A 17,050-nucleotide genomic window follows, 5' to 3' on the forward strand; every position below is an offset into this window, starting at 1 on the left:
AGGAGGAGATAGCACAAAAGAAAAATCTGATTGATGGCATGAGAATCTAGCCAGGAGCACTAGAGGAGCATAGCCATTGTTGAGTAAGGTATTCCTTTAGGAGTTTGAAGCTATGACTGTGTTTTTTAGGATATTCTGGAGTATTAGGTTTCACTGTTTGGCTACTTTATAGGAGAACAGAGTCACCAAAGTAATTATGTAACTTAGTTACCTAAGACTAAGTTTATCAGATGATCTAAAGTTCCTGGGGTTGGTATTTAGTTACATAAGGTTGGAGAGTGCAGGGCAAGTTTCAGGTTTTTGGATAATGGAGTGGGCAGTGGTGAGCTGATTGAGTGATAACAGATTAAGAAATTCAAGCCAGTGTAGTTTTTTAAGAGCAAGGCAATAATAGGTCCTGTTGGGTGTATTAGCAGCAAATTTTGCTATTTTATTATAGCAGGAATCAAGTAGATGTAAATCAAACATGCACAGGTTAGTGAAAATTTGAGAACAGTAGAGGAGAGTAGATAGGAGGTGGGATCTGGCTATATATATATGGATATATTATAATCAGTGCACTTTTACCCCCAATCCCCCACACCAAAAGCTCAAGATTACAGCCTATTAACTTAAATGTGCTTTTGTCCAGCTTGATTTTTTTCTTTTTTCATTGTAATGCCTACATTTTTTAAAACTAAAAAAGAAAAAAAATATTTGTTTACTTCAGCACCTTTATCACATATAACAGTCACTGAAATTCTTTAATGTATAATGTAGTTTATGTCCTGAAAGGTTTTATACAAATACTGTTAAGAACAGTTCTTCTTTTACTTATAGTTACTTTCTCTCTTTTTTCCATTTAGGGTCTTATAAACATTAATGACACTCAGTCAGGTAGATGGTTGTCATTCCTCCCACAAGTTTAACAAAGTCAGCAAAAATCAAATCTTTCTCAGCCACTTTTTCTTGCAAAACCATATTTTACAAATGCGATTGATGCTTTTACTCACATTTATCTACTAATTTCAGTGCTCCTGTTCTTCTTCCTGTTCATCTCCGTCTCCCAACACCAAAACTATGGTTCAAGTCCAAGGTACTGCCAATTCTTTTAGTCAACTCATGTGCTTTTTTTCTGTCTCTCAAGCATTTTCCTTTGGAACACTGGAAACTGTTTCACTGGCAAACGTCACTCTAGGACCTTTATTAGCAGAAGTATGAGAAGCATAGTCCCTTTCTGTTTGATGGCTCACTTTTTCTTGGACAAACTTTTGTATTACCTCCTTACCCTGTTCTGCATTATAATTGACTCTCATCCTCCAGGGAAAAAAAAGTATTCTGGAAACAGCTGGACACAGCAGCTTGAATCTCACACCTGCCTCTTGGCATTCCCTAATTGCTGGAATAAATTTGCTTCTCTTCTGCCTGGTAAACAGTGAATAATAATTTTCCACAAACATTCTACCTTTTATTTATTATTTATTTATTTGACATTTGTTGACTGGATTAGTCCGACTGGGCAGATGCCCATTTTTAGCGGAGACTGAGGACAAAAGCTTCAAAAGAGTAATTACAAGTAATATGTGAGAAGTACATTGTCAGGTGGTGTGAACACACAGTTTAACAATAATTACTAAGTTGTGCTACAGGTTTTGCAGGATCAATTCTTTCTGCTGTTATGATTGCATCTTTTGTAATACAGGTCTTGGTTGGTTTCTTATGGCTAGGATTGGAGCATATACACAAAGCAACCTTTCAATTGCCAGATCCTGCTGTGGAATACCAGTCAAGTTACTTATTTGTTGTGTTCAATTCAAGTCAGTCAACTCTTAATCCAATAGAAAAGAGTCAAATCATCCACTGGGCAATAGCTTAGAAAAAAACGCAGCTAGAGTAAAAAATAAATCCAAAGCGCCCAGTAGAAACCACGTTTATTAAAATAATTAGAACACAGGCCACTAACAAACAATCATACTAGCATCCCTTTTATAGCAAAATGCTAGAGTCAACTACTGATGTCACATCCTGTTTGGACATACTGAAGTCAACTCTGATGTCACATCCTGTTATACATAAAATATTTAAACTGACATCACTTTCAAACAACTCTGATGCCACATCCTACTAAATGTAAAATCTTATAAAATGTTTTAAATTATTTAAAATATTTAAAATATATGCAAGACATTTTGTAAACAATGTACAATAAAATGTTCTGCTGTATGTAGTAATCAAAAATGTTTTAAAATAATTTAAATATCTATGTAACCATCTCATAGACAGTATGCAGCAAATGAGGTGTTTCACAATTACATACTATCTAATAATAGCGATATAATCCCATTTTGAAATACTTGTATGTATAAATACATGTTTAATAAAGATGTATGCTGATATTATAAACATAAAATATAAAAGACTGTGTGTGCAAAATCAGGTGAAATATGTGTGCTGGATGAAAGAGGAATACAAGACATATCAGCATCTTTCATAACAATTGGCCCCCCCCCTATAAGCCTGCAGAGTAAAATACAGAGACAACAATGGAGACAGAAATGGAAAAATGTGAGAAAATAAAATATTAATATTATAAAGTAAAACCAAGCCAAAGTTTATAAGGGTGGCAAAAGGGTGAAAAGTCTTCAAAGTTTTCTAGCTTTAAGTATAGGTTTGATGGAGACCTGTCATTGAGGCCTGGGTAACAAATCAGCCCTAAGCCTGATGATCCATTTTACTTGAAAAAAAAATGTGTTGGGTAGATGTGTATTAATTATGCCTAGACAGAGCATTTGAAGAGAACATGACTTGATTTTATATAAAATGTTCCCTAATTCGGTCTTTAAACTTTCTGTCCGGAAACTGAAAATGAAATTGTCCTGTAATAGGATGATTGATTGAATTTCAGTTTTTTTAATGAATTGCAATAATTGCATTTTTTTGGCATTTTAGTCATTTTATGATTACTAGTTGTATTTATGTCAAAATTATTCGACCACATAACATTCTGTGTAAATTCAAATTTATTTTTATATGTAAATTTTGGTTCTGGCTCAATATCTCAGAAATAACTGGATCTGTGATGTCCCAAGATTATGCTTTCAATACTAATTTACATACATCTGTGTAAAATGTATATATTCTGATAACTCCACTGCTAAGTTTTGGTGATGCTACTATTCTTCAGAAAACCAGCCTAGATACCCCTTGCTGACTTTGACTACAATGTTACCAAAGACATGCTTAGGATGCATGCTGAAAAACTCCAGTGTTAAGTATACCATTTGGTAGTTGTTCAACATAAAATAAGGAAGAGGTCATCTACAAAAAAAGTGTGTAGAAAAAAATTCTGACAAATTCTCCATCAGAAAAAAGAAAAACTTTACCAGTAAGCCATAACCGCTAGCTATTTGGCCAAGAAAGTGCCCATAGCTACGCCATCCTCTGAAGATATACCAATTCCATCAATTCCGATGACTTCTTTCCTTTTCTCGGAGAATGTGCCATCTCTAGTAAGAATCCTACTTTATGCTATGAGTCCCTCATGATTGTATGTGTGTGTCCTACTTGTCCACTATGGGTAAGGACTCTAAATAGATGGAAATGATCTCGGTGATCCCTTCCTCCCTTCCCCCAATTGGCTCATAGGTGGATCCCATTTTTTTTGTGAATCTTTGGTCCCTTCCCCTGTATAATGGGTATTGGATGTTCCACTACAAGGTATGTGAATAATTCTTGATTAATCTTACCCTCATTCAACAGCTTTCCTTTGTACTGGTTTCAGATTGCCAAACCATCTCTTTTTTCTGTTATTTGCATCATTTTCATATAATCCTCAAGTGGGTGGTTGCATGGAGTGTAAGTACTTAGTTTTCTAAATGTTCTCCCAAGACATTTTCTTCTTTTCGTTAAAAGCTTACTTGATATATTCCACACTATTGATTCTTGGTCCCTTTTTTTTTTTAGTAGAGGAGCCTGTACACTGGTCCTGCTGGTCTCTTCTCTTTGCCCTTCCTGCTCTCATGGGCAGCTTGCCCCCACCCCTCTCCATTGATTGGCATTTTTATTCATTTAATTATATTAATTATCGTCTTTCTCTTCTCTATCACATATATCTATCCTTGTATTGGCATCATTAACATTAACACATCAACCATGGTGTGTGTCTCCATCCTCTGCCAGACCAATATTGGTATTGTCTTTCATTTCATTTTGGTCTAGGTATATATGGTATGGCTCTGCTGTTGCTTCTGTAGTTTTCTCCTCAATGATGTTATGCTTCATGCTCAGTATCTAGTCTAAACTGTTGCCATGAATATAACAAATCTTTATACACAGTACCTGTAGTTGGCATCTTCAGGATCCTTAAACATTTGGTTACCTTTTGTGACTGACTTGTCTTGTTTATTATCAGGCTAACAGAGTGTAGTGAGCATTATTCTCTGTTTTTAAGTTACTTATTTGTGCTTTCATAAAATTAACATGATCTGTTCCTTCCAGTTTCTCCCATCTCCAAAATAATGGCAAAATGTATTCACCAACAACTAGTGAAGTACTTGTTGCAATACAACTTATACATGCTCAACATGGTTTCTGTCCGGAACACAGCACATCCACAGCCCTCCTATTCCTCATTGACTCAGTAAATAAGGTTACAGACACAGGTAGCTCTGTATTTGCTGTATTTCTCAACCTATCAAAGGCATTTGACACAGTCTCTCACTCCATACTCCTGGACAGGCTCTGTAAATTAGGTTTTATCCCTCCCTCCCTACAGTGGTTCTACAGCTACCTGTACGACTGAAAACAAGCCGTAAAAATTATTAAATGAAATCTCTCCCTTTCTACATAACCCCACTGGTGTCCCACAAGGTTCTATTCTTGGTCCCCCGCTCTTTAATATATTTACAAAAAACCTATGCACTGCCACATCCACTAGAACACTCTTACAAAATGCAGATGACTCCACTATTATCTGCACCTCCCTACACTTCCCCAACTGCACTCCATCACACAACAAATAATTTCTGCTTTTGAATCCTGGCTCACTAACAATTAACTATTCCTTAACCCTAAGAGAAAAACAAATTACTTCTCTTCCAGCCGAAAAATCACCCAATGGACATAAATCAATTTAAAATATACTCTGCAGACAATACCATTATTAAAATAGTCCACCACACTAAACTGCTAGGAGTCATCATTAACAATCAACTAAAGTTCGATCTCCATGTCCAACAAAATATTAATAAAACTCACCAGAAACTAGGCATCATCTATAGAAACAAACACATCCTGAATACATCAGCTAAGGCCACTCTTACTAAAACTTTCTTTCTTCACTCCCTACTATATGGTGCCACTATTCTTTCTAACTTACAGACCTCTATTAGATCCAAAATGGAAGAGTATTGCAACAAAGTGGCCAAGTTTGCCACCAACTCAAAAACCTACACACATCATTGTAGGCCATTGCAAATGCTAAACTGGCTAGAACTCCCTGACCACCTCCATTATGTCTAGATGCTAACCCTACACAACATAATCTATAAACACCTAGCTTGCCCAGTCCTGAGTAACATAGTCAAACCTTACAACCCCAACAGAGCCCTAAGGTCTGAAGAAAAAAAAAACCTACTTACTATCTCCAAGCCCTCTAAAATACTAGGACAAAACCTGTACTCATACTCTGTTGGTAAAGTTTGGAATTCACTCCCTCTATTTACCAGAACAATTCCTTATCTAGTAGCCTTCAAAACTTCTATAAAACAACATCTAAATAACTCATAGCTGTGCTCATGCCCTGCTGCTGGCTAACCTCACCTCTGCTCCCCCTACCCCGAATTCTGATCTTCTCCTAGCTAACTTTCTCACCTCCTCCTCCTCTTTTGCACTAACACTACTCGAGATTTCTGCTATTCCCACGTCTTATACTCTTCCCTCTTTCTTCCCCTATGCTTTCTCTTTTTTATAATAATGTGGTTAGCTAGCTCCATAATATTACATAAAAATGAACTCAGAAACTTCAGCTATTAATTATTGATAATGTGAAGGAATGTACTGTACTCATATACTAAGGCTGTGTGGAAAATATGTATTATATTGTATGTATGTTGGATTCCTCCTGTGTTGTTAAAATGCTGAGTTGTCTGTTTTCTCTGCTTGAACCTGTAACCATTTTTCTGTATGTTACTTTATTCACTGTTATATGTTTGTACATTATGGTCTGTAATTGGAGTTTTTCTCCTTGGGCCTCCACTGAAAACGGGTTCTTTTTGACCCATTTAGAGTATCCCAGTAAACAAATGTCAAATAAATAAAATAAAAAATACAGTAGAAAATCTCAGGTTTTCTCTGTGTGCTCTGTCTAACTCTAGAATTTCTTGAAACTGCTCTTCGTCAGCAGTCATACTCAGCCAGCCCTTTCTTCATTTTGACCTCTGATTTTTGCAGTTTTATCAGTTCATCTGAATAGCTGTTTAAAGCTTCTTCCTTTTCTTCCAGACTTTTGTTATTTGACGTGATATACTCCTTCAGTGTTTCATTTATTTTGATCAGCTCTGAGCACATATGACTCATTTTTCCTCTAAATTACTGGAAGCCATCTTTTGTACCAAAGCTGGAGCTTGAACTGCTTATTGCTGAATACTGCAGGATTCTTACAGTCAGTGTTTTCTCTTCATCTTTTCTCCATTTGATTTTCTATAAGACTCTTTAAGTTTCTTCTTTGCTAGCTAGCATCCAGACTGTGTACTTACTAGCTAGCAGCTGAATTTTACTAAAACAGGCAGAATTACTGAGCTTTATCTATCAGTTTCTTTTTTCACTTTGGGAGAGCTAAAATTAAACTGTTGTTCAGTGTGCATCCATCATGGAAACTTTACCTTTCCACTTTGCCTGAATTGTTGACTGATTGCATTAAATTCTGTTATGGAAATAAAATAAAACTTTGCCTTCTGTATCTACAAGTCCCTCCGGTACAACTCTTTTGATTGAGTACCTTTAACTCCTTGTGGGTGTGGCCTGAGCCTTTAAAAATGAAGTTATCACCTTACAATTCTAACAAATACTCATTGACAGAGGTCAAATATCAATATAATTGTGTTTGCCATCATGTATGCTTCAAGATAAAATATTCTGATACCTTGTATGAAGCATGGTTTTGGAATTATTAATGCAAGTATGAACAAGTAATATTTGACGCCTAGAGGAGCAGTAGGAGGTAACTGCAGATGCACCTGGAGACATCACTCTGATGTAATGAGTTAAACAAGGGCAGTGGCTACATCCTAAGCATTTTTTAATATATCCTTAGATGATATTTGCGTGGCATGTACATAGACCTCACTGACTATTTTCATAAACACTACAAGCTGGGTGTGATCTCTAGACCTAGTTCTTCATTCAGTGCCACTTTTACTATCTGTAAGATGACCAGCCAGGCAGATAAGCTTGAAAATCTGTCCTGTTGTTTAGAAATATGTACCTCCTCATACCAGATACAAATGTTATGTGCTTACCATAACGTTAGATCTGGAAGAGCAGATCCATTCTTGACATGTTACCACTCTACTTCCTAATGTCTCCTTGCACATGTTGTCTAGGGGATTCTTGGCGATTGCAGATGTTGTTTCTAATCTGCACTAACATGGCTTAATGGCAGTCTGGAGAAGGCGCTACTTTTCAGAGCATAAAAGGTAAAAGTGGATGGGCTAGTAGCCTGGGAAAGTTAGAGATGATGAACTCTCTAAAGGCCTGTGGCTCTAGTTCTTTGTTTATGTGGACACACCTTGCCATCCAGATCAAATGTTATGATAAGTGCATAACTTTTGTATTCAACTCTGATATCCACTGTACAGGAAAGCTTTTCATGTCATTGCCAGTTCCCTGACTTCTGAGTTTTAATTCTTGGAGATGCACCGCATTTGTAGAAAGAACATAAATGCATGTTTTATAAATCCATAGGTCCGAACTTTGCCTATTTTAGATGTACTTTCCTATTTTCAAGATTGATTTACCCCTTTGCACAATTTTCAAAATTCCCCTGTCACATGCAGGTTTGAAGCTGTATATAGTACACATGAAAAAAAAAACACATGACCAAAATACTGGTAGCACCAATAATTTAAAGAAAGAGAACCTACATATTAAAGTTCCCTTTTTTCAAAAGCAAAAATAAATGACTTTGTGAAGTAGATTTTAAAGCATCCCATGATACTCTACATATTATGGACTGTCCTTCATAATATGCTTATATTCTTGTCATTTTTCACGTGATTTTTTTTTTAAACTTATGTTTCTAAATGGTACCCTGCAGCCCTAAATGTGGGAGGGATTATGTGCTAATTTTATGCAAATTGTGTGCCGATTAGGTGCTCAGATTTTTGGCTGAATGTATCTTATTTTCAAGAACCCTTGCACCTGTTTTCAATATCTGTATGTTAAGCTGCGTCTTTGAATACTTTCATTATATGCTTTCTGGGAATAAGAACCACATAAAAACCTGACCACAAGCAGGTATGGAACTGTTACTTCATTTTCACTAAATACTTAGGTTGGTTTACTACTGCAGTACCTCATTCATTCTTGCTGTCATTATAAACTGCTGTTACCATTCCTGGCTGCAGCAATGAAGAATGTCAGCAGAAAAACAAAGGACGCTATTTTACCAGTATTTCAGGGCTTGATTCTAGCATGTCAGGATATGTGTAGCCAAAACTCTATTCCATTGAAAAGACACTGGCCTGCATTGACCATTACACCAGTATGTATTAAATTGGAATTTATGTTATATGTCTTTGAAATTTAATGGCATCGGCATTACTGCTCATTTGAAACTGAACTAGCTTTCTGTTTAAAAAGATTGGACCAGTTTGTATTTTAATGCAAACGGGTACACCTACAGATTACTTGAACTCAGTTCAACATTGGAGACATTTTGCAAAATCTCTCCAGCCTTTAACAACAGCATGGCTATCCCTTTCTCCATCAGTTTTTTTTCAAGTTACAACTTTTTGTTGTACCTTCTTATATGTCATAGTGGTATGTGTATTATTTTTTATGTCTGACCCTGTAAAATGTTAAGTAAAACATTAATTAAAAAGTGTAACAAGACTTTCATAGTTGTTTTCACATTACTATTGTATGTTTCTGCATACTGACCTCCTTCGGCTATAGGTTTTTTTTAATGTTTTCTGAGAGTTGGATCTCTGAAAGCCTAGCTCACTGTTGCAGACTGGGTAATTCCATGTGTAATGTCTAGGTTCTACATATGCTATCTGTAGGGTATTTACCACCTTTTGTTTGAACACACATTAGCAATGTACGACGGAATGATCAGAATGAGGTAAGAGGACCACATACATTGATAATTAGTGTATGAAGGCTTCTTTATGGTGTGGCATTTTGGTTAATTGCATTGATTCAGAGAGGCAGTCAAGTTTGATATCAAACTAAGATACTGAATGCTGTCTGATAATTAGAAAAGAGAACATTCCTCAGACTGCTTTCAGTGCAAATGATGAATGTTTGCATTCATCCACAATATTGCATGATGCCACGAGTGGAGTAATTGTAGATTCAGTGGAGAAAACACTGTGCATTCATTGTTTTACATATATAGTTTCATTTTATACCATCATGGCAGATCATATTCTATCACTTTTTTTTTTACATTAATGTGAGTGTTACTGTACTGATAGGTCACTGGGCTACATCAGGTAGAGTAGGGTCTTATCTGGGAGGAATTCAGCGTACTGATAACTATGGAATTTGTTCAGAGACACAGTAAAAAGTGTTATGGCTACACTGTTGAAATGTTAAACAGGGGCTTAAAAGGGAATTTATGTCTGCAAGTCTGTCAGTCTCTTGTAATACATTTATTACACCTCCTTCTTTATACAGACTACTCAAAAGCATTTGTACTACTTCTGGCCTTTACTTAAATTAGCCTGATGTTTATCCTTTCTTGGCTACCAGGTTAGCTGTCTAATGCCTCTACAATTCTCTGAATAATCAAACTGAGGGTGTAGATTTGGTGAGAGCCCACCATATTTGTAGAACACCTACTAATGAAAGCAGCAGTTGATATGATTGATGTATTTTTCTTCTGTAAGTTCTTTTTTCCTGTAGTGAAGCTTTGTTGTTATATACTGATCCTGGTTTTTAAACACAAATACAGGACTGGCAAATGCAATTACAAAACATTCCGTACTGCAAATTCCATACTGAACAATTCTCTCTTTTCCAAAGGGTTTCTTTTTCTGTTTTATTATCCATTCTGTAGTTCAGAATGTTGTTGTTTTTCTTTTGGCTTTTCCCGGTTAGGGGTCGTCACAGCGGAACTCCGGTCTACTAATGATTGGCAGTAGATTTTTTACTGGCGCCGAGGTGGTAGCTCAACGTCCAACCTTCAACGAAGGCACGCTCATTCTAAGCATGTCTTTCGAACGCCACTTGCATGTACTATTTATTTTAAAAGTCTTCTAAAGAGTTTTGTCACATGGCTGTTTTATTTACATTACTGCCAAAATGCATTAGACTTTGACGTTTGCACTGTTGCTTTAATAAATTCTGCATCAAGAAGCTAACATGTTTCTATATATGCCTTTTTTACGTAACAGAATCACCAGCTGCCTGCAACCTGAAAATCTCACGAATTGATCGGACCTCAGGCTCAGCACGTGGAGGGGATGAAGTCTACCTACTGTGTGATAAAGTGCAGAAGGGTGAGCAAAGCTTTTACTACTGTTTTGCTAAAGCATTAAAATATAATGAGACATTACAGTATAGCAGTTAATCACCTCATGACTGCTGCACCGCAAGAGCCCATCACGTAAGAAGGAGGCTAGTGCTGGGGTGCATTGTCAGGAATATGAAGTGGGCATTTTTGGTGAAATCACCTGTTTAAAGGCAGTAATCATAGCTGGGCCATTTTATTGGGATAGCAGATGTGATAAGATGCTGCACCTGAACAGCTGGGATCATTCTTTTCATACTTTGTAATACTGAACTGACCCCAATTAATGAGCTTTGCATTTACCCATTTAACTGCAGTGTACATGAAAGTGCGGTGCATTATTTTTGTATGGTGCTCTAGAACACTTCCAATAGCATGAAATATGTGTACTGTGCAGTGGAATACATCAGCTATTAAGAAAAGACACTTTTACAACATTATTACAACTTCAGTGTGACATAATTTTATTTCAGCTTATTTTGGTTTTGTTTCAAGTGCAAAGCAGCACAATTTATTTGAGATAAAATGAGCAATTAGAACAAAAGGCCAATATACGTACTTTATTTTTAGTCTGTTTATGTATTTATTTTCCTGAAGGAAATTGATTGCCAGTATGTATAGATTTTGTAAGGTTCAAGAAAATAAAATTGTCTTGTTTAATTAGGAAACAGTGTGCTTATCAGTTTGTTTATACCTGCAGTTAAGCAAAAGAGTATCTTTGTTATGGCATGATTTGTTATGCAGCAAATGCTGTTGTAAATGAATGTAAATACTTAATCTTGTCATATAATCGAAGCCTGAACTGAACTTTGTTGTTGGGGAAGTGTTACTTGTACAACCCTCCATGCACAAGAGCATATGGCATAAGACATGTCTGATGAAGCATAGGAGTATTACGCCAAAGCGCTTACATGTGTTTTACTAAATAATTAGTTTGGTTTTATGCAGTGCGTATTCTTTGCCTGCTTGGATTTCTTGCATTATATTTTTGGAGTCTGGTCTGGACTTTACCTGGTGCAGTGGTTTTGTTTGGATTTCTTGCATTATATTTTTGGAGCCTGGTCTGGACTTTATGTGGTACATTGGTTTTGTTTGGATTTCTTGCATTATATTTTTGGAGCCTGGTCTGGACTTTATCTGGTACAGTGATTTTGTTTGAATTTCTTGCATTATATTTTTGGAGCCTGGTCTGGACTTTATCTGGTGCTAAGTTTTTGTCTGCATTTTTTGTTTATGTTGTGGCATCATTCTAGATGAGGGTAGTATGCTGCTAAAGGCTAGGGACATACTTGCCTGGGACACATACTCCGAGAGATCGACCATGTCTCTCTTCATATAGTCCAGTGAGGTATGTCTCAGGTCATTCACACCAACATGAACTATGACAGAGTCATAACAGTACTTGTTTCTGAGAGATCTGAGTGCATCTTTAGTACTGAAGGGTACCAACCATGCCTGTCAACAGGTTAATAAGCAAATGTGGAATATAGGCCACAGCAGAGTGTGGCAAACAGTCAGAATGTGGAACACCTCCTTTATGCAATGCAATGCATCAGAAGCATACCAGTTTCACAACTCGGGAAAAATGGTGTTTCAACCAATGCATTTTTCCCTTTGCTTTTAATTAAAAAACATCCATTGTTCAGTGGTGTAAAGTGTAGACCCAGCGGGAAAAGTAGAAGTTATTCATCTGCCAATACTTCACAGGTTTCTGATATTTCTTCCTTGAATACATGCTCATCAGAGTGGGTTATTTATTTAGTTACTTGTGGATGTTCTGCCTTTTATGTAGGCAAAACGTCCTGATAATTCAAAACATGGGTTTTTGAGCATATCAGTGGTATAAAAAAATAATAGGACATCTAATGCATTATATAAACATGTTATAAAACATATTACAGCCAGTTTTAGATTCACTGCTATAGATAGGATATCTTTCTCTGGTTTTAATAAATTGTGATGGCGCGATGTTTTAAATAAGAAGGACCATAGTTGGATTGTTAGATTAGAGGCTTTATTTCTGCATGGTTTGAATGAAACAATTTGATTAAGACCAGAAATATAACAGAGACCATAAAACCACAGGAACTTAGCGCCAAATTTATTTATAACAATTTGATTGGTATAGCTATGGATTTTTGGAGGGATGTGAACAACTTTATTTATATTTAAATGTGCTGGCTTATATTAAGATTTGCTGTTTGTTTTTTTTTTCACTGATGAAGGTTTATGCCAAAACCGGTCTGCTGCTGTTTATACTTGGAATACGTTTTTTGAATAAAGCCAAATACGTCAACTGAGTGTTGGTCGTGCATTGAAAACTGGAATCTGCCTATCCAGTTATGTTGTTTTATTTTGAAAATGGCAAGGGTGTTAATCTGCCTTTAGGTAAAATAAACTCTTCAGTTATGTAGAATGCAGAAAGAAAACGTGGACAGAAATTCCACCCTTCTTCCTCGAATTGTGATCCCTATAAACTTAGCTTTTTCTCTTTGCAGTGTAAAACATTTTGTATAAACATTAAGTGTTGCATGGTTATTACAGGTTCTAAAATACTAAAAGTCATGGGTGTTCATGCTAGGCAGCCTGGTTACTAGAGATGCATGCTTCCAAGTGTGGAAAGTTCAGGTGATGCTGCCACACCTGTACTGATGAGTGACAGTTTTCTCCTCTGATTTGCTTAGATGACATTGAAGTGCGATTTTATGAAGATGATGAAGATGGGTGGCAAGCATTTGGAGACTTTTCACCAACAGATGTTCACAAGCAGGTATGCTGGTGAAGCTTGAGTGTCTAATAAGTTCATACAATAACAAGAATGTACTGAAATGTAACACATTTTATGTATTTCTGTTAAACTTACCTTAATTTACTGTTGGTCCCAATGTAGGTAATCTTCAGCTTGTGAGGGGATCAGAGTGTTCTTTCCCGAGGAATAATGCTCTTTTTGTAATTGAAAAAATGATGGTACATGTAAAAAGCATGCACCTTAATGTGTCATAGTGTGTATTTCTGTACAAGTCCTTGATCATGGGATGCCTGTGAATCTGCAGTGTCATATAAAGTGAATTATGAGACGCTACTGCTCTTATCAAACACTTATCCTTCTCCTAACAGAGGATTATATTTTAATTTGAAAGTTTTATTAACCTCATTATACAAATGCACACATACATACACACATACACACACACACACACACACACACACACACACACACACACACACACACACACACACACAAGAAAAAAACACAAGTATGCACATTATGACCGTCCTCTTTCCCAGCTGTCTGACTGGGCTGTGACCCACGTGTTGCCTAATTCTTTCTGTCTGAATTACAGAAGATTGCAACAGCGGCCTATTCATTGTTCCTGTTGTTGTTTTATGACTTATTCCTTGTTTCTATTCCACAGCTGGACATTTTGTAAATAGTTTTCTAAGCACAATAGTGTAAACAAGTTTGTTTCATTCTTAGTATTAATGACATTTTTCTCATTTACAACTGTAATTCTATCTTGTCACATCTCAGTCATCATCTCCTGCTTTCTTCAGAATTTGTTTCTCCTGTATTCCCTAGTTGTTAAATTTCCTTTGGGAAGGACCACATCATGTTCTCCTTTAGTTAGGCAAAGAGCAGGACTGCCTTACATCATCTGTGAATTTCTTCATCTGATTTCAGTTTCCAGATACTGGGCTGTTTGTTTCAGTCTCTTCGGGTTCTGCATATGCAGCAGTTGCAGTAAATGCTGAGTACAAGCCTGCTTAGTCTTACAGGTGCTGCTTTGTTTGTACGATATGCCATTGTAATGATGTGGAAGTGATTTGATCTGTTGTGTACAGGGGAAACTGACTATTTTCTGTGTCATCTGTCAGTGACGCTGCACTAGACTTTCCATATGTGGTCATTGCCGTAACAATGTGTAGTACAGTTAATACTTCTAACTACTGCTGATAGCAAAGACCGTGGTCATTGTCTTCATAATTTTTCTCTTGCTAAACCACTTCTTGTTTCAGTCAGATACATATTTTGTAGCTTACTTTTAACTTTCCCCAACAACTCTGGTGTATCTGTTGGCAGGTTATATAATACAAATTTGCAGTGAAACTACCTTTTAATTTATAAAATAATCACAGTGATAATAATGTTCAGTGTGTCTATGCTGACTTTCTGCCGTCTGTCACTATACGTCTCATATCGTAAGGTTTCTGCAGTTGGAATAAGGAAATGGCTCATTCCTCCATCTTTGATCACCTTTGCCGCAGCTCCTTAAAACCAGAACATTCTAGCAGAACTGGTCCATGATCATCTCAGCTCACTGCAATTTGGGAATATTTATAATCTTTCTGCCTTACATTTAAATTTAATATTTCCTTCCACAAGTAAATGACCACAACATAACACTGATTAAAAATAAGCAAATAAAAATCACAGATGTATAATAGCATCCTTTTTACCAGGATATGCTTCTCAACAGCTCTCAGATGCTAACTGCTCAGGTCTGTCCAGGACCTCTTAACCAGCACTGGTCTAATATCATATTGCATGTGAACCTGACACTCACCTTCAGACTGTCAAACTGTAGACTATAATGACAGAAAAGAATGACTGTGCTTGACCTTTGGGGTTTCTTTTTAAGCCACTTTTATTTATTTATTTACGTTTGTTTACCGGGAAAGTCCACTTGGGCCAGAAGCCCATTTTCAGCAGATGCCCGGGGAGAAAAGCTCCAAAGAAATATAAGCAATATACAATAATTAGATAGTACAATAGTATACATACAGTAAGATGCAGAGTACATATCTTCTAGTCTATACAAGGTAGTATTTAATATAGTTTTCTAGTAGATACAAGTTTAAAAAGAAAAACACAATAATTTCAGTGAAGATCACTGTGAGAAAAAATAAAGTTAGTAGTGTGTACATATTAAACAATAGTTATGACCAAATGAGATTTCCTTTATATATATTTATTTCTGAGTAGTAATAAACACTGAGAAGAGGGACAGAATGTGTGGACAGTGTGTTGAGAGCGTTATAGATATCTTGTTAGTCAGGTCTGGCGCAGGAGCAATGTCAGTTCTTGGATAGATGTCCAAATAGTAGTTGTTTAAAACTGGTAGATTCAGGTGTGTTTTGGAGGGTGTGGGGTAGAGACTTCCATAATTTGGGTATTTGATGTGAAAATAGGGCTTCACTATGAGTATTGTTAGTTTTGTTAATTGTGAGAAAGTTTCTGTCTGCAGATCTTAGGCTTCATGGGCATCAGTAGGGAACAACAAGTTCCTCGAGTGATGGGCAACTTTCAGGATGGAAGATGATATTGTGCGTGAATTTAAATTGGTAAAGATGAAGAAAGTTAGGTAGCTTGAACCAATTTAATTTATGCAGAGCAATGCAATGGTGGGTTTGGTGGGGAAGGTTGGCTGCGAAACGGGCTATTTTGTTGTAGCAAGTTTCCAATTTGGTTAAGTCTGATTTTTTTTTAAGTTGGTAAAGAGGGGGAAACCTTATAGGAGTCTAGAGAGGAGGAAGGTTCTGGATATAGCTAGTCTGTTGTTGAAAGTGAGGAATGACTTGCTTCTGTAAAGTGAGCCAAGTTTGATGTGACCTTTCGTAATTGAGGTGGCTATGTGTTGGTCAAATCTGAGTTTGTTGTCAATTGTCACTCCAAGGAGTTTTGTATGCTCAACTGGTTGGATGACTGTGTTGTTTGCTGAGAGAATAGTGAAAGAAGGGGGTGGTCGGTGAGTGTTTGCTACTTGTAAATAGCATTAACTGTGTCTTTTTGGGGTTGAGGATTAATTATGATTTACTTAGATATGTTTCTATATCATTAAAAGCTTGTTGGTCTACTATTTGGAGGTCTGGTAAAGTTATCTGCTGAGCAGATTAAAGTTGAATCGTCCGCATACTAAACTACTTTAGCATGTGCTGTGGATGAGGCTAGATCATTAGAGAAGATGGTGAAAAGAAGGGTCCTAGTATGGACCCTTGGGGGACTCCAGCTGAGACAGGCAGAAATGGTGAGAGTTCGGATTTCCATCGTACTGCTTGTCTGTCAGAAAGATAGCTTAGGAACCAGGAGGGGGAAGTCTTTGATAGGTTTAGTGAGGCAAGAGTACTAAGGAATTTGTGATGGGAGACCGGTGTTGAATGCTTTTGATATGTCTAAGAAGATTTGATGCTACTTGCTGGTTTGAATTTCTCAGTTGGTTGATGGTGTTAGAGAAATTAATTAGGGCTGTGGTGATGCTATGTTTTGGTCTGAAACCATGTTGGGAGGGAGAGATAAGGTTGTGAGATAACAGGTATTGTACTAATTGCGTGTGGATA

At 36.7% G+C, this 17,050-nt stretch overlaps 1 protein-coding gene across 3 annotated transcripts in view; it reads left to right on the forward strand.

Moving 5' to 3' along the window:
• Window positions 1–17,050, forward strand: part of NFKB2 (nuclear factor kappa B subunit 2) — a 396,915-nt gene that overhangs the window by 238,132 nt on the left and 141,733 nt on the right. For all 3 annotated transcript variants that reach the window (XM_044056528.1, XM_044056530.1, XM_044056529.1), the window contains 2 exons: window positions 10,599–10,703; window positions 13,399–13,484. In XM_044056528.1, coding sequence (XP_043912463.1) covers window positions 10,599–10,703; window positions 13,399–13,484 — 191 coding nt within the window. The remainder of the gene's footprint in view (window positions 1–10,598; window positions 10,704–13,398; window positions 13,485–17,050) is intronic.

This window comes from Protopterus annectens, chromosome 14.part0 (genome assembly GCF_019279795.1).
Source record: "Protopterus annectens isolate FY-2018-M chromosome 14.part0, PAN1.0, whole genome shotgun sequence".
NCBI lineage: Eukaryota > Metazoa > Chordata > Ceratodontiformes > Protopteridae > Protopterus > Protopterus annectens.